This window comes from Camelus ferus, chromosome 10 (assembly GCF_009834535.1).
Source record: "Camelus ferus isolate YT-003-E chromosome 10, BCGSAC_Cfer_1.0, whole genome shotgun sequence".
Lineage (NCBI taxonomy): Eukaryota > Metazoa > Chordata > Mammalia > Artiodactyla > Camelidae > Camelus > Camelus ferus.
Window position 1 is genome coordinate 71,689,540 of NC_045705.1, and position 22,556 is coordinate 71,712,095.

Genomic DNA, 22,556 nt, shown 5'->3' on the forward strand with positions numbered 1-22,556 from the left:
GAGTAACCACCAGGCCTGCTCACGCTCCTCCTGCTGATGAAGCTTCCAGGGACCCGTGCCCCGGGTCTGCACCCCCAGCGGTCTCGCACACGGTCAGCACCACAGAGCGTGGGCCTGCCGGGAGCTTGCGCCACTCTGCAGGGGCCAAGTGCCGCTGGAGGCCAGGCCCCTCCCCTCCAGGTGTGTCGGGGTAACACAAAAACGCACCAAGCAAACAAGTACAAAGACCTGCCCAAGGCACCTGAATTCACACTCGCCCAGCCACAGGCGCCTGGAGCCTCCCCTGGACCCTGAGCTGCCAGAGCTTACTGACAGGTGGACACGGCCAGACGGGCTGACCGCAGGGCCTGCTCAAAGTCATCCTGAAAGACCGGAAGACTCCCCTCAAAATGCAGACAAGTAGGCCAAGGCAAAGGACTGTCTCCTCCAGCACCAAGCAGACTCTCAGCAGAGTCCATGGAACCACCACCAACCAGGGACACACTGGAGCTGACACTCACAAGCATCCACGGCCCATGACGCGAACTCACAATCTCTTCTCGAATAGAGTAGTCGGCCGTCTCCAAGTAGCTCAGCATCTCGGCCACGATCTGCTGGGCGTTGCTGCGGTCACACATGGCGTAGAGGAGGTCCACGGCCCGCTGCCGCACACTCACGTCCCGCTCCGTCTGGGGGCACAGGAGCAGCTGCATGAGCACAGCCAGGGCCAGGGGCAGAGGCTGTCCCACCGAGAGCCCCGCAAGCCGGGCTCTCCTACGCTTCTGACTCAGCTGGCCAGGCGCCCCCTCGGTCCCCACACTCACACTGAGCCCTCCTACTCACCATCTGGATCCAGGGAGGCCCACAGAGCCCCTCACGTGCCAACTCACTGCCCCCTACTCCTGCACTCGACCTGGACAGCTCTGGACTGGCCAGGATCAAGCACTGACCCTGGGGTGGGTCAGAGGTCTCTCCACTGTGTGGTCACAGACCGGCACCTTCCACGTCGCCTGGGATCCTGTCACAGTGCGGGCTCTCAGCCCCCACCCCAGGCCTGCTCATCAGCTTCTGGGTGAAAACAAGACCACAGCTGCTCCCCACAGAGGACAGCACAGGGGCGCTGCTGAGGGCCAAGCCACCTGTACAGCAGGGGCAAGTCTTTCTGACCCGGGCAGCGACTGGAACAGATGCCAAAACCAGGCCAGAAGGACCTGGAAATGCCAGAAAGCCAAATTCCAAACCCTCATACAGCCTCTTGTCCAAAACACACACCAAAAAACGTCTGTTCAATACACGCAGACTCAAGGAACAGGGCAGACCTGTCCTCATCTCTAAGCCCAGGACCAGGGCAGCGGGTTTCGCAGCCTCCCTGCCTGCCTGCAGTCCTCCAACAAGAAGGAACAGAGTGGACACTGTGTCTGACCATGAGGCATGACAGCTCCTAAGAGAGGCAGCCTCGGAATTTTAATTCCTTGAAAAAAGTGAATATTCTTTTGCAAAGAGTGAGTCTTTTTAGAGACAGCAACAAAATACTTTATCCTTTAACCAAAAAGAACAGCTTCTACTGACTCACATTTTTATTGTGATTCTGCTCGTGTGGGGCAGCACAGCCGCCCCGTGTTGTGATGCCATCTCACAGGCAGAGAACGCGGAAGTGCCTGGACACGGCGCGGCCGATGTGGCAGGAGAGTGGTGGACCTGGAGCAGCAGGCCAGACCCACTCAGGGCCTGAGCTGTGCGGCCTCAAGTGACCAAGAGACCTCACGTGTCGCTCCCACCCAGCTGCTGCACCCACCACGAGTGACACAGGTGACTGGGCGCCAGCACCCACTACGGCGGCGCCCCTGAGGTGAGGAGGACCCCAGAACAGCGCACTTGCCTTCAGGGCGTTGATGACGGTCTCGATGTGTGTCTTGACTGCCTCGTGGGAGAACTCGGAGCTGGCCAGCGTGCACATGCTCTCCAGGGCCAGGTAGCGCAGGTTGGTCTCCCGGTGCTGCAGGAACTGGCCCAGCTGGTTACACGCGCGGACGAGCAGGTTCGGCTCACTGCATGCACAGGAGAGGTGGGGTGGGCGGGGGCTTCCTGGCCGGCACCGCACAGACAGTGCTGCATGCGAGTCAACGCGGCAAGTGGCAGTGTCATGCCAAGTTCACGGTCACCACGCTGCTGAGCGGCAAGCGCAGGGGCCTTCGGGGACGCAAGGTCTAACACTCAGACCCCAACATCAGTCTTACGGTCCCTCTGGTCGCTTCCACACGACAGTCGACACCTCGCGCCCACTGGAGCTTCCCCACGGAACCCACAGCCTCAAAAGGGCTGACGGCAGAGCGTCTCCTCACACCCAGATCCTGAGCCTCCACACCAAGCTTCGTCAAGTCGCGGCTGGAGCAGGACCTCAGCCAGAGGGCCCGCTGGGTCAGCGGCCGAACCAACGCCCTGACGAGAAGACACTTGAGGACAGACACGTGGACGTGGACGTGAAGCAGGCGACCAGGTACTTAAGCACCAGCCACCATGAAACCTGGGCTAAACCTCTCCCTGCTCTTTCTCCGTCCTCGCGGTGCAGCTGCTCTTTGAACACAGTGAAGACATGTAGGTGCCTCTAACACAAAGTTCGGGTGATAGTTCCCAGCCCTGTCAGGGCATAACTCCCAGGAAACCATTTGACAGGAGTGCGGAGGGGAGCCCAGAGCTGGGCAGGCGGGGAAGACACCCCCACCTCCCTGTACCGCCCCGACACACTTCCCCACCAGGACCTCGGGCCAATGCCGAGTGCGTCCTGCACCGCCAGGCCCGCAGAACGTGCACACCATCCTTCCTGGGTAGCTCCAGGAGAAGCGGGGCGGGATGCGCAGGAGAAACAGGAGCGCCCTCTGGGGGAGTTGAGGCCACAGCGGGCAGAGCACACAGGTGGAGCAGCCAAGGTCAGAGTACATGTGGGAGGGAAGGAGGCCCACGCGTCCTGAGACCTCGGCCTCACACCCGCCCGGGGAAGGGCCATGGAAGGAGCTCGGCGACGACCACCCACCTGTCATGGTGGATGATGAGGCTGATAGCCTCGAAGAGCACAGCATTCTTGGCGTTGGAGTGCTGCACCTTCTTGGACTTGGGCGGCTCCTGGGCCTTGTTCAGAATGGTCTCCAGGCACTCGGTAAGGCGGCCTCGCACTGCAGGGTCTTCTGGGCAAGACAGACAGCCGTCGGCCAGGTCCCCCTCAGCCTGCCCTCCTCCCAGCCGCGCTGCACTGCCGACGCCGGCAGTTAAGTGACCCCAGTCAAGTCCTGTACTGCTTGAAATCAGAGGACTTGATAGCTACACGTACATTTTAACACAAGTAACGTACGCAAAACTTTTCTGAAATACAGCTTATACAAGTCAAGAAAGAATCTCAGCTACACGGACAGAACCTAGGCGACATGGAAGTCTGAGGGAAGAGGGAGCAAAAGGTTTTTCCTCTACCTGCTATTACCAACAGAAATGGAGAAAACAGGGTAAAAAGCAATAAAAAGAGAAGGAAATTTTACATTTCTGGTCAAACCAGAAGAAAACAGAAGACCAAAAGAGTGAGAGAGCAATGAAAATACCGGAACTCCAGAAACGACCGATGCAACCCATCTAAGGTGTCCACCCAACCCCGGCTGCTCAGGAAGCAGGAAGGCCGGCCCGCGTGGGGGCGGGGGGGGGGGGGGGGGGACACGACCTGCTGGGGAGGGGCGGGGCCGGCCGCGGGGAGGGGCGGGGCCGCGAGCACATGAGCGCACACAGCACATGCTTCAGCAGAAAAGAGGTTCAGTACAAGAAATTACTTGAATTTAACAGGGAAATATCCTGTACAAAAACAAACTGAGATTAAAACATAAAGGTTACCACAACAACGCAATCGCAGTAGAGAGCAAGCTGGAAGTACCTAACAGCAATTCTCACGTGCATTCTTCAACCAGAAATCCTAGCTGTAGACACTCACCATTCTGGTCAAACCTAACATTTTAGAACAAGACGTGAACAAAACAGTAGCCCTGATGTGTACACTAAGGCTACATGGGTTATGAACAACTTAGGACATAAAGGTTTTAATAGGTTTCAAGACTTATTTTAAAAGACTGTTTCAAAAACCTGCACAGGCCTGACACCATGTGTATGTAAAAGCAGAGATGATTCCAAATCGCAACAGAACTGTGAGTTCTCCACCAGCCGCTCTGGGAGAGCCCAGGGGCGTGGCATCATCACAGAGGGATCCACAGGACAAGAACCGGTGCCAGTAAAAAAACCTTGAACCTAGCCCTGAAACACCAGAGCGCACCCCTCCCGGGGAGACCTCTGCGCCTCAGCTGTTACCTGGGGGCGGGTAGCACTGCAGCAGCCGCAGGAGCTTGACTGACAGCCAGGGGGCCGGGACGAAATAGTAAGTGTAGTCCTGAAGATCCGTGGACGCCGACGTCACAATCTGTAAAGCAGCACAGGGCGATGAGACGCCGGGGGCAGGTGTCGCCATGAGGCCCCTGCGATGGGGACCAACAGAAAGCCACACACCAGCGTCTAAGAACATGTGACACACTTGTCTGTGTCTCAGAGGGGCAGGGGTACAGCTGCTGTGTGATGGCCTCCCTGCTTTGCGGGACACGATCTGGCAGACACCCAACCCGTGAGAGCCGCCCCCTCAGTACAGAGGCCTAGGGAGCCTGGACTGGGAACCCCAGCTTTCCTTTGTGGGCCGGAAAGTGAATTAAACACAGAAGGGAGACATCTGGTCCCCTCAGAAAGGAAGAGGTAGTGTTCGACCCCAGGCCCCGAGCGCAGGCCCCTGCCACGAGCCCACCCAGGCCAGAGAACATGTATCCTTCACTCACAAGTTCCACCTCCTTGTCCAGCACAGTCTTGGCAGGACAGACACTCCGTCAACCTTCCAAATACATGACCATCCCTGAGACATCACGTATCCACTAACACACAACCTGGCCCCTCCCCCCATCCTGCATCAGGGAGGTCAGGCTCTTCCCTACAAAGCGCGCAGACGTGACATGAGGTCATAACTGTGCACTTCTGGGAAGGTTCGTCTTGACTCCCGTCCTCAGCTGCAAGTTACCAGCCCTGACTTGGGACATGGCCCCTCCTGCAGCGAGCTGTGTGCCAAGCTATTCACAGCACTGGTGGGACACGCAGGAGCAGCGGGACGACGGGTGGGCAGGCCACACCGCTGCGTGTGACAGCCAACAAAGGCTGCCTCTAAAACACGTCTCATGCAGCTAAAGCCACGCTTAGAAATTTATAGTTTTAAATACACACGTTTGAAACAAATGTAAAAATAAAAGCACTGAAGAATCCATCTCAAGGGTTCAGGAGGAAATCAGCAAAATTAACCTATAGAAAGTAGAGGAAAAATAAACAGACAAAGTAGAGAAACAATACAGAAAAAAGCATAAGTAATAAGGCAAAAAAAAAAAAAAAAGGATCGGCAAAGTCAAAAGAAATCCTCACACGCTCGAGGAGACTGATCAAGAACAGGAGAGAAGGGCAGGCCCCTGACGCCGGGCGGAGAAGGGGGCCTTGCCATGAAGCCCCTCACAGAGACTGCCTGCCAGCGCACCTGAACGTCGAGGTGCACTAGCAAACGTCAAGAAGATGCACCCAGCAAAACTGATGAAAGAAGAAAGAGAAAAAATGAAGTCCCATTACTTGCTAAACAAATAGAATCCGTAAGTAGAAATCGTCCCACAGAGAAAACCCTAAATTCAACAGCTTCACCAGTGAATTAGTGCTGATGGTGGCGAAGGCACAGAAAGAAATTTCCTCAATGAGATAAAGAGAACAAAGGGCAGGCACCACACCTAACGTGAACAGGACACACCCTCTGAGACTAGGAAGGAGACAGCAGGCACCTCCCAGGCTCAGCACTGCAGGAGGTCCCAACTGGAGACACAAAGCAGAAACACAAGCAACACGGACTGAGGAAGCAAAAGAGCTGCCACTGCCGGCAGACGGCACGACGGGGCGCAGGGAGACCAAAGCGACCTGCACTCACGTCGCTGCCATCAAGACGTGGGCTTGGAAGGCTGCCGACTTTAAGGGCAATGCACAAAAACCAGCCGCGACAAACCAGCGCGCAGAGCTTTACAGTAACATCTTCAAGGTGCCGCTGAGAACAGCGTTTTTAAAATAAGACGTATAAAGGCAAATTAACAAAAATTGAAAGCTTTTACTCAAAACGTTATACGACATTTTTGAGAGAAATTAAAGACTATCTAAGTAAAGGGAGAGATAATACCACGGTCATAGATTCAAAATCTCAATCCTATGAAGATTTTAATTCTCCCCAAACTGACCTACAGATTAAAGGTAGCCCCCAACAGGGTTTGGGGAGGGAAGCGGAGCAGCTCCGCTAGACACGCAGACTCACCCTTAAGCTCCAGTAACTAAGACAGCGCGTCACTGGTGCGAAGATGAACAGAGAAATCCAGGGATGAGGCGCAGCCACTGGTTCTGACCAGTCTGCGAGGAGGGGCTTCCTGGCAGAGGTACAGGGACAACTGGGTCTCATTCAAGGAAAAGCATCACCACAGAGAAGCCAGTCCCAGGAGGACAGTCAGCCTAAACCTGAGCCCTGAGAATGGGGCATGGCTTCATAAAAGTGAGGACTACGGGCCATCGAGGGAAGGGTCAGGAAGTCTGACTACATTAAAATGTGGAATTTCTGATCACGGAGACATCATGAGGGAGAGAAATGGCGAGTTACAGGGTGGATGGACACAGAGGAGGCCGAACCATCCACGCTGGCATTTCTGAACAGCAAACGTGGGTAATGTTGGCCATCTTGTTTGGCTCACCCTAACCAACAAAGTGCTCCGATCCAAAACACATAAAGAACTTCTATAAAACAAGAAAAGAGACGATACCAACGAAAAATGGGTAAAAGAGTTAACAGGCACTTCCCAAAAGGAAGTATTCAAAAAGCCAACAAACACACAGCACTGCCCTGCCTCTGCAGCCAGAGGACAGCACGGACCCAGAGCGCGGGGAGAGAGGTCTGAGCACCCAGAGGCCAGGCCTACCAGGCCAAAACACGGAGAGCGGCGCTGGGCACCCCAGCCCGCGCGGCCACCGGCTCCTCGGGGGCCTGCGACCCCGGGACCCTGCGACGCCCCTTCCGAGGGACATCCAGACGTTCACAGCAGGGGCCCACGGTGGGGCACACACTGATTCCACACAGCATCAAACACCAAGCACCAGCCACAAAGCCGACAACTTCACCATGCTGAACAAAGCAAGTCAATCCCAAGAGAACTATGGTGTGTGAGAGTTACATCAGGCTCAAAACCCAGTCAGCACTCAAGGACGGCATCAGGGTGTGTGCCCAGGCGAAGGGCAGAGGAAAGCGGCCGCGCGGCAAGCGGCAAGGATGGGTGGGAGGCGCCTGGGAGCTGGACTGCCCAGCTGCGTGCACAGTTCTGCATGCACAGGACATCTCTAACTGACAAAAAGGTCAAAAGAAAGGCCGATCAGTTACTAACCAACACGTTTTCACTCTTGAATTTACAAACTGGGCCAAATATCCTGCACTCAAAATAGTAAGTACATTAATTACATAAAATAACTAAGACCAAACCCCCCCCCCGAGTTCCGTTTCCCATGAACAGACTTACTCTGCTTAACCTGGAGACGGCCAGAGAGACAGAGGTTTTAAACTCTTCTGGGTTCTTCTGCGCTAAGGTGGTGATGAGACTGGTGGCAGCAGTCACCACGCCCTGCAAGGAACACACAGCGACACGCGCTGAGATGCCAGTCAAGACATCTGAAGCCAGCCTCTCAGTTTAAACTCATTTTCCAAATAAAACTTTAAACTAGGAGCAACGAACTGGCAACCCAGGGCCCCTCCAGCCCACTCCGATCTGCCCTCCATGTTTTTAGAAACTGGGACAGCACACACGGGGAGCTTTCTTTTGCCAGCTTCTCTCTGGAAGCTGGGAAATCCAGCAACACTTTAGCCCAGACCCCAGCCCCGTAAAGGCCAGCAGAGGGCAGCGGCGCCGGGCCCGCCCCACCCGCTCCACCGCCCGCCTCTGCGTGCGCTGCCCCTGGTTTAAATCACCCTGTGTGGGCCGCAGAGGGACACGTTATGTTCAGATTCACTTGAATCTTTACAACCCAAAAGTGAGATCGTGCAAAACAGCAACTGAAAAGCCCATTCCTCCTCGTTCTGAAAAGTGGCCCAAGCCGTGCCTCTGCCTGATTCAGAAGCACCCCGGGCCCCGAGGAGACCCATCCCTTCCCGGGGGCCGGCATGCCGCCGGCCTCAGCACTCGGGACCCGGCACGTGGCCCAGGGAGCCCTGCTGTCACCCCGGGACACTAGTATTTACTCCCAGTAACTGAGACGCTGGTTAAGTAAAGGAAGTCTCTCTCAGATACGAAAAAAGACAAAACAAATGACATCCATTGACAGTGAAGATGCAAACAAACCTCCCTCCAGTCCCACCTCCACTCCCAACTCCCCTGAGTTTCCACAGCCAGCGAGAGGCGGAGGCGAGGGTCCAGCTCCACAGCGGCCTGACCGGGGGGCCTCGCGGAGCTAACCCTCAGCTTTCTGCTGCAAGCACGAAAGCTCTGGGAAGGAAACGGTCTAACTTGGCCTTACTGTCCACTTCCCCGTGGGCAACATGTGCCAAAAGGTTTCTCCCGCAGACAGAGCACTTTAACAGGCAGCATGACAACTACGAGTCCCGCAGGGCAGCCCGGCCCACCGCGGCTCCCGTGGGTCTGGGGCACGGCCTGGCCCACCAGGCAGGCACAGGAAGTCTGCGGGGCGAAGCAGGCAACACTCCGACAGAAGTCGGTCGGGGCTCGCCAGCACTGATGGCGGCTCCCCGCTCTCCCCGCCTGCCCACCTGCCCGCGGGGGTCTCTGCAGGAAGGGAAGTGTGAGTAGAACCCATGGCTCTGACCCGTGGGCACAGCTAGCGCCAGCCCCCAGCACCCCAAGCCTGGGCAGCCTCCTCTCCCTCCTTCACTCCTGCTCCATCGGGGTGACAGCCCTGGTCACACAAGGATCCGCATGTCACAGCCCCCACCGCCTCCCCGCGATTCCCCAGCCTCCTCCACTGCTCTCAGAAGTGCACGCGGGGGCTCGCCCTGGGTGGGCAACTGACTCTTCCAGAGGATTCCTGACTTCAAGACCAAAGAAGCCAAATCTCAGGCCTTCAGTTCTAAAACCAGGAGACGTATGACACAGAAGCCATGGACACATGAGGACAGTGGCCAAAAGAGCAGAGAGCAGGCGACACAAGCCCAGGGACAACAGCAGAGCTGGCTGGTGAGCGTGGCCTTCCCCCGGCTGGCCGTGGTGCCCTGCCCCCTTGTCCACACAAGCTGGGCCCCCGTGGCCCACAGCCAGAAAGGCACCAATCGGTGCACCAGGCAACAGCGTGGACGTGAAGGTAACAGAAGCAAGCTGAACAGCCGGGCGCAGCCTCACACAGTGTCCAAGGAGGGGGCCCTCCTGGCCACTGAGACGCTGCTGCCCTGCCTCCCCCACTGCGCTCAGCGTGGACGTCCGCCGGCCGGCGGCTCGGCATCTGCCTGCGCATGGCTGCAGGAAGGGCCCCCGACAAGGTGGGAGTGAGGGTAACACCTGCCACAAACTTTAACAAACGACGTCTGCAGGGAGCATGTGCCAAGGGGACCCAGTGGCCCCTCCTGAGCCCCACCTCCCGCCCCCCGTTCCCACCCCACCTGGGTTCTGTACAGTGGCACGTCCTCAGCGCGGACCCTTCATCACAGCCCCAGGGTCAAGCCTGGACCTGTGCAAAGTCATCCAATCTCCCAGAGCCTCTGTTTTCCTTCAAAAAACTGGGAAAAGCCCCTCGGCCTCCAGCTCAGCTCTCAACTACGCAGGTAGGAGCTGCACCTGAAGAGACCGCGCGCAGCCCGGCGAGCGTGGCCCCCAGGGAGAGCGCACGCCCAGCTCCTCCTGCCCAGTCCCTCTCCTTCTCCTGCTGCAGGGCCCCCAGACGCCCCACTCACTCTGAGGAAGGGCTGCCCTGTGCAGACACCAACGTTCCCAGGGAGCAGGGAGCTCCAGGGGTGAGGGGAACAGCCCGTAGGGCAGGCATGCAACCACCACCCGCTCTCTCCTCTGACTCTACGTGTGTCGACCACTTACTTTTACTTTAATTTTCAGGGCAGACTTCTCTTCTGGGGAAAAATGTAGCACCCATCTAATGTACGCATGCTCATGTGCTCAGCAGCAAACTCCGTGCTGGCTCTGGATTCTCTCATTAGCAGCACAGGATTCGGGCAGGACAAGGCCACCCTGTCCAACATCAGCCTCTACTTGCCCCACCTCCAGTGCCCATGTAGACGAAGATCTGACTCGGACAACCAGCCACGGAACTGCCCTTCATCCCCTGGTCTCATCTACCACCCGGGAGGACACTCGGGCCGGGCTGGTGGACGGGCCATGCAGATTAAGACGACTGCACGCCTGAGCTTCAGGGGGGACCACAGAACAACCCCATCATGCTAAATGAGGCAGGCAGGCATGCCTGGGGGGCAGGCCCTCCCTGGACAGGTGTTTCCAGAAGGTCTCTGTCTTGCCCATCTCTGCACTCGGCCAGCAGGAGGTGCCCTGGCGGGACAGGGTGAGCAGAGACCAAGCCTGAGCCATGCCATCCCCAGGAACCGCAGGCGCTCCTGGGTGCGGCGGCCGCGCCGTGTAGGCCCTGCAGGGGCTGCTCCTCTCACCGGGCACTCACTCACCAGGTGCTGGTCGTTGAGGAGGTGCACCACGCGGGACGTCCAGTCGCCCATGGGGACGAGGTCGGGAGACGTCCTGTATAAGCGCAGCAGGCACAGGGCGGCACTCTGCTTCACACTGTCCATGGTGTCTCTGAAAGACGGGCAGCAGGTCCCTGCAGGCTCGGCCAGCACCGTGTGTGGCCCCGATGAGCAAGAGCGGCCCAGAGTCAGCGGGACCAGAGGCGCATGGGGCCCAACACGACGCGCAGGACAGGCCTCTCAGCTCCGCACGCGGCCAACCCCGTTGGGCCCCCGTGTGGACCAGCCAGGGCAGTGACGGATGGCCGTCTACCCACGGGGCCCTGCCACGGACTCCACCCCCAGCACAGTTCACAGGAAGGGTCCCACCACCAGTAATCTGCCCCTCCCCGAAGCAGCAGTCCAAGTATCCCTGGCTGCTGACTACGCCGAGCCGGCAGGCTGACCGCAGTCACCTACCCTTCCCCCAACTGACTCACAGAACCTTCCCCACAGCTCGCTCAGCAACACCAGCAAGACCGGAAGTGCACAGAGCCTCGACGGCCACGACTCTGTGGCCACCAGGACCCCTCTACGGCCACCTGTAGCCTCTGGCAGGTGCGGGGGCCCCGCCCTGTGCCACAGGAGCACAGGCGGCACCCACTGCTGCGGGGCAGAGCCGGCGGGGAGAGGCCGGGCAAGGGTGTCCAGAGGGCTCTCGCTCTGGATTTGGGCTGAGGACTGAGTTCAGAGAGCATTCCCATACTTCTGTTCCCCACCTCCTCCAGCCAGGCAGCCGGGGAACACTTCTGGGAGGCGTACGCAGCCCCGCAGCGTTGACAGGAGAGGAGAGGTGGTTCGGGGCTGTTTTCACCGTTTATCCCCCCTTCTAGCTTTTTTATTCCTCAATGAGTCCAAACCGACAGAGATGCCCCCAAACTGCCCCCCATTCTATTCCAAAGAAAAATTACTTTAGCGACAGCTGCCTCTCAGACGCGAACACTCTGGGGAGCAGGGCTGCTGCCCCCACGTGGCTGGGGCTGGAAGCCGACTGTGCGGCAGGCCCACCAGCCGGGCGCCCCACACCACTCGGACAGTACCCTCAGTGAGAACTCACGGGGACAAGGGCGGGGACGAGGACAGCCAACACCCGCGGGGAGGCAGGCAGACCACTGCCCCTTTGTTTCAATCCTGTCTTACCAAGGGCCCGAGCCCAGCCCCAGAGCAGCTTCTCCCCCAAGGGCCCCCTCAGTCCAGGCCAGAAGATAACCCTCAGCCCGCTCCCCTGCCAGCCCGGCTCCTGCGGCGACTTCACGCCGGGTCGAGGCATTTCCCTCCCAAGCACTTTATCTGGAGTCGTCTATTTGGTCGCTGGAGTTCAGGAGTTTGGCAATTTTTTTCAAGGAGGGCTCGCGGGTCCTGAGCTGTCTGGTGGCGCACGGCTGGCTGCCTGTGGCCCTGATGCTGACAGGACACCCACGCAGTGTGACCACACAGGCCCTGGGCCTTCTGCCTGCACACACCCCTCACCTGCCTCCCTGCGGCAGGGTCCTCATCACCCTCCGTGTTGGCCCCTCAAGGCTGCGTCTCAGGGCGCACCCCCATGTCCACGCAACCACAGGTGCACCTACCCTTTATTTCAGAGAAGTGCCCTCGAGTCATCTGAAAGCTTTCAGAGGTTCCCTGTCTCTCCTCCACTCCACCCATCCCATGGACATTTGTTTACCGGGCACTTCCTGTGTGCCAGGTGTGTTCAAAATGCTGGAGGTAAAGCAACAGCCACAGGAGGAGACAAAACGTCAGAACCCAGAGAGCTGGCTCCTGAGAGGGGACCGGCAGCACACGGCCATGCTCACAGCGCGAGCAGGGCAGCGGGGGTGGGGAGCACGGGGGGCCCTCAGCTTAAATCCCCTCCAGCCTCCTCCTGACGGCTTCCAATCTCCCCTCCCACCTGCCCCTCATGTGCACACTGAAGGTGTCAAGTCTCTGACTCTCGAGAGCCCTGCGGTGTCCTCTGCAACTTCTGACCCCGGTGTGTGGCGGGGCCCCCGCTTCCTGTGCTCAGCCATTGCCTGAGCTCACACTCCACGACGCTCATCTCCATCAGGCTGCTCTGTGGCCTCTCCCCCAGCCCGGCCCCCCACGCGCCCTCTGTGACCCTGCGACACTCCTCCAGGAGCGCTTCGGAAAGGGCAGAAGAGGCGCCGTGCCCCGGGGCGAGCCCCTGCCTGCCAGGATGCTCCGCGGTGCCAGGACGGAGTGCCCGACTGGAGGCACCAGGTCTCAACCCATGTCTGCTCCACCCCGCGCCTACACCCCAGCACCTCACCAGGCAGGGTGGGCTCATCCCACACACTCGGCGTGAGAAGGACCGTGTGCTCGGGGCTCAGCAGGTACCAACCCGGCCACGAGGATCCTGGGCACGTCGGCGGCAAAGGCCTCGGCCATCTCGCGGCTTCCCACGTTGGCGATGCAGTGCAGTGCCAGGCCCATGAAGCTGGGGTTGCGGCTGGCCAGGTCGTTCTTCACGGCGTTGTTGATGAGGCGGATCAGCTCCGAGTTGGAGTTCACCAGCACCGAAATGAACAGATAGCCCTGCGCGCCGCCAGGATGAGAGGACAGAGAGCCCGTCAGCACCCGGCCCCAGGGCTCCGCCTTCGGGGGGCCGACCGCACGGCCCGTTCGCTGGGGCCGCCGTGAGCTCCGAGGAGGGAGAAGCCAGCTCTGCCGCAGGAGCACGTTCTCAGCCTCAGACCACGCGGCAGCTCTGCAGACGGCCCTACGCGCTGAGACGGCGTCCCCACCCCAACGTCCCACTCACGGTCCACGGCAGCCTCCACTCACCTCCGTCCCAAACCGGGACTGCCTCAGCTCTGCCTGAGACACTGCGGCGACTTCCAGAAGCCCAGCCAGCTGCTGTCTCCCCCCACCTCGAATGCGTCTCCGGGCTCCAGCTGCCCCTTTCCCTCAGGCCAAATGCCAGCCCGACTGCACCCTCCCAACGCAGGGACACAGCTTAAACTCCCACCCACCCCAGTTCTCCGGAGAAAGCCCCCAGGAGCTCCCCTCCTTCCCTGTTAACCCCTCGACCCCCATCTCAGCTGGGGCCCTCCCTGAGAGCCACCCCTCAGGGTCCGCAGGTTTCTGCACGCCCCCTTCACTGAGCACCGGCCCCACAGCTCTAGTTCTCTGTTCAGGGGCTGTCTGAGCCATCTCCCCAGCAGAAAAGAGCAGGGCCCACACCTGCTTCGATCACTGTGTCCCCAGGGACCCCCAGCACACTGCTGGGTCCACCCAGGCACTCAATAAATTCCTGTTGCGTTACTTAACAAAATTCTTGGGGCATCTAGAGTATCTTTTTCACTTTCTGTAACTTAAATTTTTGGACAAATAAGAGGAAAACCCTCAAGAAAACACAGAAATAAGGTGACGCCAAGAGGATGCAGGGCTAAAATGACAAAGCCTGCGAGGGCTCCAGGGGCCCAGGTACCAGCGCATCCTGTGAAGATGCGAGCTGGGGCGAGACAAGGACACCCACCTGCCCTTGGCTCTTCAACCACAGGAGGTGGGGCCCGTTTCAGAAACGGAAAGTTGCACGAGGGGCCACCAGGTAAACAGATGGGACAGCGTGTCAGCAAGGCTCCGACAGGAGAGGAGGGGAGCGCTTCCCTCCCTCCCTCCCTCTCAGACTGCGTGGGGAACAGCTGCACAAAGCGTCCATCACACCCACACCTGCCAAAACGCACAGGAAATTCCCAGACTGCATGGACAGTGTAAAAACAGCAAGAAATCAAATGGCCACCTGACAGGAGACCCTCACCCAGGAAAAGAGCCCCTGCCACAGCAGGACTGCTACCTGGAGAGCAGCGGGAAGCTCAGCAAGGGAAGGGAGGCCCTGGGCCCCTCCCCGCCTGGAGCCCGCCCGCAGCCGGGACACTCACGATCTGCTTCTCCGTGTATCTGTTGGAGCTGAGCAGGTTCACGGCCTCCATGTGCCCGAAGTCGATGTCGTGGCCCAGGAGAAAGATGAAGAGCAACTTGCACACGTACTTCTTCTTGCTGTAGCCATCCAGAGCCTTGTCGCCTGGGGGAGGGGGGGAGGGAGAGCAGGAAGAAGACCCCCGGCCAGGCTCCCTGCCGACACAGCGTCCAACAGGAAAGGCATTCCTAAACCAGGTCGTGCACGTCAGAGTCCAAACATTCAGCTTCCCTTAAAAAACGGAAGCCGGGGCACCTATCTGGAAGCAAGAGTTCTGCCCTCTCAGGACAGCCCCGGGGTTGGGGGTACGGCCCAGACACGGTCCGGCCGGGCCCCAGGGCCTCACTCCAACCGGCCACAACAGCGCCAGGGCCAGCCTGGTCCCAATCATCAACTTAATCTTTCAAATATGTTTATTAATTGAGGCAGATGTATGCACTCTAAATCACCTTACATTTCACCCACTTCTAGGACCAATCACCCACCCTAGAATCATACACAGAAAGACCAGGGGGGCTTCTGTCTTAGTCCAGATCACAGCATGACTAAGGACCCCGCAGAGGGCGCAGCAAGGCACACTCACGGCACGTCGCTGCGGAACATAAAATGTCACTTTAAGAAAGACCCCTAGGCGCTGCCGTTTTAAATAACAGACACTCCTGTTTCACCCAAGAAGTATAAAGCATTCCTTCGTAAACAGCAGAGGTGACAGCCAGAGAGCCTGCCATCTCCTGAGCTGCATCTCCCAGCGACACGGCTGCCACACCATTGAGGGCCCATGTGGGACACAGGTGGGCCAAACGGGATGCAGGGAACCGGGAGGACTGTGACAGCCACGCTCCCCACTGGTGCGGGCCAGGACACTCGTGCCCCGTGGACAAGCACTGGCAGATCTCAAGAGGCTGTCGAGAAATAGGACCCCCAGACTTCCTGTGGTGACAGTGGGCCACGCCTCACCTCAGGGAACTCTGAGAAACCCTCCCATTTTTTCAGCAGCAAACTGACATTTGATTTACTAACCAAACCACATAAACTCAGACCAGGCCAGGTTCCCACCCACCACCCCCACTCGCTCATCTGCCCGCTGCACCCCAGGAGCCCGGCTCCACCACCTCCTGGCTGCATTCTGGCGGGACCCACCCCATCTACCGTGGGAGAGCATCTGCAGGCGCAGGGCACGCAGCCCACGGCAAGCAGCAGCAATCCCCCATCTCCCACCTGCCTGGCCTTCAAGAAGCAGCCTGGCTCTGCCACCTCCTGACAGCGGGCGGGCCCTGCTACAGCGAGAACCCGCGGGACAGGCCGCGGACACAGCAGGGGCTCTCTCTATGATGCGCCCTAGCCGGTTTCTGCTCCTGCGGGACGTGGACATGGGGGTCCCTCCATGGCCCTCCCCAATGCTGGGGGACTTACAGAGGCACACGTTTAAAGGCTGAGTGCACATGAAACTCAGGGCCACAGCTCAGGCAAGCGCAGTCAAGAGGGTCGGCCCTGGCGGTGCTGTGACATGAGGCAAAACCCGGCGCTATGGGGCAGTCTGGGGGCCTCCCCAAGTACCTCTGAGGACTGACCTGGGGCCCAGCCCAGAGAGGAGGTAACAGGCAATCCCGCCTGGAGCCGAGCACCCAGAAGGACTCATCCTCAGTGAGGGGCAGGTGGACTTATGCCTGCAAAGAGGACAGGTCAGTGCAAGCAGGAAAAAGTGGCAGCCCCCAAGGACACGCGGTCCAGCCTGCTCTCAAAGGGGACCAAGCCGGCAGAGGCGGCAGACACACAGCGCCCCTCGGCCCGGTGCCCACCCCAGCCTGACCCACCTGGGCTCAGAAGCGCCTCACCTGCTCAAGAGTGAGCCCAGAGAAGCCTTTCCCTTCCTTCGATCCGTCCTAACAAGGTCCCAGGGAACTGTGCGGCCAGAGCAGCCCCCAGCCTGAGTGAGAGGCCGGTGCCAGCCTGGACAGGACACATGGGGCTCCGACTGGGCCCGGGGTACTCACCGTGGGCACACCTCATCTGCTCAGGGCTCAGGTGACCCCAGGGCTTTCTCAAGCCACTTTCCAGCCCTGAGCCGCCCAGACCTGGCTTCTCGGCGGCAGCAGGCCCGCACTCTAGTCTCAGGAAGAGGCCCTGCGAACAGCGAGTCCCACCGCCCGGCCACCTGTCTCCACCCACGAGTGCTCACCGCTCCACCTGCACTCACCCCAGGGGCCCCTCCGGGCCCCTATCACAGCCCCGCAGGAGCAAGGCCCAGCAGAACACACTAGAAACCCCTTGGGCGTGCGAGAGAAGCCTGCACCCCAAGTGCCCTCCAAAGGGCACCACTGGGTCGGCTCTTCATGCCTGAGGCCCCCATGCTAGTCTCCCAGCTGCAAATTCAAGACGTGCCATCAGGACACAGAAGGTCCCCAGGCCCAGTCACCAAAAACCTTCCGGCAGCTCTGGGGCGCGGAAGGCTCTGGATGTGATGTGGAGATGGGAGGAGCTCGGGCCCCAACGCTATCTCTCGGCCCCACCCTGGCCAAAACCTCCCCGACTCCTGCCCTCTCCACAGGACCCAGGGGCCAGCCGGGCTCCTGCCGCACCAGCGCCCCAGTTCCCCCTGCTCCCAGGAGGTGACTCCCCCACCCTGCAGGCAGTGCTCCCCGAGCCCTGTGACCTGCAAGCCCTCACGTCAGAGCCCAGTAGCCCCTCACAGGAACGTCCTCTGAGCCGCGTGCGGCTCCTCTCTCTGGAAAGGACCAGGCTGGGACAGCCTCCAAGTGTGAGCTTTGGTACTGGGCTCGAAGTGGGCATTGATCCAGCAATTTCAAACCATTACATCCAGTGTTTTCTGAGCTGTAGGGGTGATGGCTGCGGCACCCACACCTCTGGCTGCTGTGAAGATCACAGCAGAGGACAGACAGCAAAGTGGGCCACAAACCACAAAGGGGCTTGACACGGGCCGGGGCCTCTCAGCCTCCCCCAGCCCAGCCCTCCGCGGGGCCGGCAGTGGGCCAGCAGTACCTGCAAGATGAGCCCACAGCAGAGGCCGCTGAGGACTGTGTTTCTCTAGCTCTTGAGATGCATGCTGATTTCATAATGTGAAAAATGTGGGAAAACATCTATCTTAGAATCACTGAAATCTGGCATTTTTACAACAAAATGTCAAACAGATAAGACACAAGACTGGAAGGCGGGTGAGTCGCCACTGCATCTGGACACATGGACAACCCACTCCCTCGAGCTCAGGCGGCGGGCCGGAAGGATGGGCACCCTCCCCAGCTGCCTGTTCCCCCAGGGGTGCCCCCAGCACCTGCCCTTCCTGCCTGTGTCCCAGTCCGGCACCCATGAACCTAACGACCACCCACTCAGACACTCATAACTCAGCCCATCCTGCCTCCTTCACCAGCTGCTGTGGCCAAAACAGACCCAGATAAGAACTTCTTGGTGGCAGGGGAAATGCAATCAGCCCAGCCAGTCTGTGGGCTTGTGCACAGCCCTGGGCCACAAGCAGACAGGGATCTGCTGCCCATGCCTTGAGGGCAGGAGCCCCAGGCTGAAGACAGGCTCCCACACCTCCTGCCCCTACAGGCTCTGTACCTGATACCCCGAGTCGGGCCCTGCCTCACTGAGAATGTCCTCATCTGACAAGCAAGATGCCAGGAAGAACCTACAGGTCCCCCGGCGTCGCGAGTTTCACTTTCCGTCTCTAGGGCAATGCGACCGACCCCCAGTGACCAAATCCTTCCGGCTGACTTTTACCTGGGACCCCTTCTCACAGAGATCGGGCTCTACAAGTATCTCCTTAGGTTCAAAGAGGGAAAAAGAACAAGATGCTGAGGATGGACGAGGGGCCACCACTGGCTGCGTGCTTCTCCCTCCGCGGCTGGCTGTTTTCTAGAGCTCAGTCTTCAGACTTTCCTCCCCAGACCCCCCTACACACCTGGGCGGGGTCTTTATTCTCCAGGGCACTTAACCAGATTCAACTGTTAAAAAATGGGAAATGCAAATTAAAGCCACAGCAGGGCACCAGCACATGCTCACTAGAAAAACTAAGATTAAGAACCACACCAAGTGCTGGCGAGGACGTGGAGGGGCCGGGGGAGAAGGGGGCAGGCGCCCTGGGAGACACGCGGCAGGCTCCAGAAGGTCACACACACTCTCCAGGGACCTGGCCGTGCCACTCCCAGATGTCCCCCCGAACTCCCACACGGTGTTCCCAGCGCCCGGCCCCAGCAGGCAGCACTGGAAACCACCCAAATGTCCACACTGCTGAGTCAGAGGGCAGCACTCGAGGCCTCACAGGGCAGATGACTTTCCTGCAACATTTCTAGAAACAGCAGAAAAGTGATAGAAAGCAGGTCAGTGGCTCCCGGGGAGGTGGGTGAGTGCAGAGGGGCACTCTGGGGTCGTGGAGGCATCCTCTGTTTTGTCTGAGGGCATGAATACATGCATTTGCATATAATAAGGGAATTTCACTGTAAGTTACAGAGCCAATTTTTTAAAAGTCACTCTGTGCAAATATCCCAGGGAAAAAATGAGAACAAAAGATCAAAGAACGTGGGCAAAACCTGGAAATGGTGAAGCCAGGGCACAGGCGCCTGGAGGGAGCAGCACGAGGAGCCCCGCGCGCAAGCCCTGCGCTCCCACAGCAAAAAGGGGTGGAAAAGGGGGTGGGTTTTCTAGTTTCTCTGTATCTATGTCAGTGCTTTACGGGAACTTCCCTCACCCGCCTTTGTGCCCGAGCACCTGGGACTCAGTGAGGGCTCAGCAGTGAACAAGCAGTTAGCCTGTGCCACCCGCTAACTGGCGATGCCCATCGGTGAGAAGGAAGCCTCTGGGCAGGACAGCACGGTACAACCCTGGTTTCAGAGGTGCCAACACTGAGGTGTGCCAGCTCGTCTCCCCCGACCCGAGCACCCGGGAACACAGCCGGCTCTGCTTCCCGCTCTCAGTCCACAGGCCCGACAGGCTTGCTGCCCCTCCCCTGCGTGGCGGCTCCGGGCCCCTCCGTGTGCCTCCCTCTCCAGCGTCTTTGAGGAGCAGGGAGCCCCCGAAGGCCAGGGGACGAGCGAGCGGAGGCTGGGCCTCACAGCCAGACACTGCTCCACCGCGAGGCCCACATCTCTCTCCAGTGTCTTCTCGGGGGATGCGGGGAGGGAAGCCCCCCGCAGGCCGGGGGACAAGCAAGCAGAGGCCAGGCCTCGCACGTGGATGCTGCTCCACCCCGAGGCCCGCATCCTCCCTTAGGACAGAGTGCCATGTGAGGCCGGCAGCCCGGCCCTCTTGACGGCACAGTTTCCGTGGGCTCTGCTCCCCAGTGTCCCTGGTGTCCCTGGTGTCCCTGGCCCCGTCCACATCTCTCCCGCCTGCTTGCTGTCAGGCTCTCACTTCTCCGTGACTGACCTGCACACCCACCACATCTGCCCTCTGTCTGCCTCTGACATCATCTGTTTCTGGCCTGAAGAACATCCTTTAGAATCTCCTGCACAGTCCTTCTGGTGGGAAACCCTCCATTTTTGTCTGAAAAAGGTCTTTTTTGGCTTCTTTCTTAGAAGATTTCACTGCTGGTGTAGACCCATCAGTTGGCTGTTACTCTTTTAGCACTGTGAGGTGGCGCTGGGCCCTGCCCCAGCCCCCAGCCCCCAGCCCGGGAGAATCGGCACCCAGGCAGCTCCCATGAAGACAGCCCCCTCCGGCCGCCTCTGCGGTCTCCGCTCTTCCACAGATGTGTGTCTCAGCGTAGATTTCATTTTATTTATTTAGTTCACTGCGTGTTGACTTTGAGGTTTGGTGAATCTCATGAATTCTTCAAAGTTCTCTGTCACATCAACTCTCCTTTCCTCCAGGACGTTCAGTGAAGCCCTTCAGACCTTTCTACCACTCCCCAGGCCTCTCACCCGTCCCTCTGTTCTCCCTTTCAGTCCAGACCCGGGCCACGTTCAGGCAAGGCTGTCTCCTCAGCCGTCGCTCAGAGCACCAGCCTCTCTCCAGCTGTCCGCTGTCACCTCCACCCAAGCCCCCGCTTCAGCCCCAGAGCTTCCACCTGGTCTTACTTCAAAGTCGGCTAGGTCGCCTCCTACACTGCCCAAGCTCCCCACTGGAATTTTCAAGTTTGCCTTTCACTTCTTTAAAATCGTGAACCCATTTCTTCACTATAAGCTGCACCTGATATCAGGGCCTCTGTGACTCCGTGTCCGCTGGCTCTACAGGTGCTTGTACGTGCTGTCTTGGCGCTCTGTGTGCCTGACCATCAAGGACCAGGGGCTGGACGACGTGCTGGGGAAGTCAGTTGGGGGAACCGCTTGCAGCCTCTGATGGTGGCATCATCCTCTGGAGGACTGCTGCGCCTACCTGTCATTGCCCACGGCAAGGCTGCGCAGGCCTGGCTCTCTCCAGGATTAACCAGTCTTTCATAAATGTGTCCCAAGGCGGACAGTCTACGCTTGACAATTGTTCAGGGTGAGGACGCTCAGGGAAGGCGTGCACCCCGCAGACTGGCTCACAGAGAGGCAGCTCCCTGAGCAGACCAGGTAGCACGGTGTGTTACTCGCTGACCCACTTCGCGCAGGAAGGGCTTCGGTCACCGCACGGCACCTCACGCCACCAGCAGTCTCTACCCGAGACACGTGCTTTGCCCTAACGTGTCGGGGCTGCGGGCTCACACACTCCTCCACTTTGTGGACAGAGTCTGCAGCTGGAAGTGGCTACTCCAGATTAGTGTCCTTCCAGCTCCAGGCAAGGCCGGTCCGGGTTTGGGGGGGGAGGGCACGCTATGTGATCAACTCTACAAACCATCAAACGACTCAAGAATAACTGCTAGCTTGACTTTAAGCAATTTAATTCCAACAGAGCCATGACAGTAACTGTACTGAGACCTTAACTTTGGTTTGAAATGAAAAAAAATAAATAGATAACATTAAAAGATTAGGTCCCTACCGTATAAAGTTTACAACAGTACATTTCATGACAAAGGTTAAACACACTTACCTTTAAATTTTGATCTAATGTTTGCCAGCTCTTTGTTTATTCTCTTTATTTCCGCTTCTTTACTTTTGCCTAAAAAAGAGAACACAAATGCATCTTGCTTTAACTGATTTGAAAACGAACACTCATTCCCCGATCAGACCGACATCAGCGTCACGGGCATAGTCTCGGCCCCCTGGAGCCCCAGGAGAGAAGCAATCTGGGCCCACAAGGCGGGCCAGGAGGCAGCCGCCGGTCAGGACGGGCTCGCCCACAAAGGCCCCGGGAGAGAGGGGAGCGGCCCACCGGGCCTCCGCCGCAGCCCAGGGCCACTAAATACAGACAGTGCTGCCGAGCGTTCTCGCGATAAATCACCACCAGCTAACAACTCACTCCTAAAGCTGACTTGTACTGCCACAGACAATGTCTCTAATTTTTAACTACTGCAGGCTTCTAGTGTTCTTTCTTTATGAAATTCACCAACTGACAAAGTCGGGGAAGTCCACCTTTACAGTACTCAGCGATGTCTGGGAGTGCTCCGTTCTACCAAAGAAAGATGGAAGGTGCATCACACGTATGGAGTCAGACTTCCACCAGAACTGCAGCCCACGCTCAGTCGGCCCTCCTGCCACGAGCACCTGTGGGTGTGCAGCAGGTCAGTCACGGAACAGAGAGGGGCATGCCAGCTCCACTTCCCTGGACAAGCTGCAGAAACAGGCCTTCAGAGCACGGGGCACCTTTTCGAGAGGACACGCCTTAACGAGCGCTGGGGAAATACAAGACACTGTCCATCACACGGGCTAAGGGGAGCTGGATGTCCACACCCGTGTACGTCTCCGTGTATGCCACTTTTTGAAAGCAGGACAAAGTTCACTACTAAAGACCCTCTCCGGGCAAGTCCTGGGCTCA

General features: G+C 58.7%; 1 protein-coding gene across 11 annotated transcripts in view; it reads right to left on the reverse strand.

Moving 5' to 3' along the window:
• AP2A2 (adaptor related protein complex 2 subunit alpha 2) overlaps positions 1 to 22,556 on the reverse strand; it is a 61,743-nt gene that overhangs the window by 12,794 nt on the left and 26,393 nt on the right. For 5 of the 11 annotated variants that reach the window (XM_032490272.1, XM_032490270.1, XM_032490265.1 and 2 more), the window contains 9 exons: positions 21,672 to 21,740; positions 14,668 to 14,810; positions 13,128 to 13,321; positions 10,730 to 10,859; positions 7,620 to 7,721; positions 4,318 to 4,426; positions 3,011 to 3,161; positions 1,859 to 2,027; positions 531 to 668 (listed from right to left, as the gene is read on the reverse strand). In XM_032490272.1, the coding sequence (XP_032346163.1) occupies positions 531 to 668; positions 1,859 to 2,027; positions 3,011 to 3,161; positions 4,318 to 4,426; positions 7,620 to 7,721; positions 10,730 to 10,859; positions 13,128 to 13,321; positions 14,668 to 14,718 (1,044 nt within the window). In that variant the 5' untranslated portion in view covers positions 14,719 to 14,810; positions 21,672 to 21,740. Of the gene's footprint in view, positions 1 to 530; positions 669 to 1,858; positions 2,028 to 3,010; positions 3,162 to 4,317; positions 4,427 to 7,619; positions 7,722 to 10,729; positions 10,860 to 13,127; positions 13,322 to 14,264; positions 14,413 to 14,667; positions 14,894 to 16,276; positions 16,360 to 21,671; positions 21,741 to 22,153; positions 22,284 to 22,556 lie in introns of those variants that run through there. The other 6 variants (XR_004323507.1, XM_032490263.1, XM_032490269.1 and 3 more) reach the window with 5 other exon arrangements.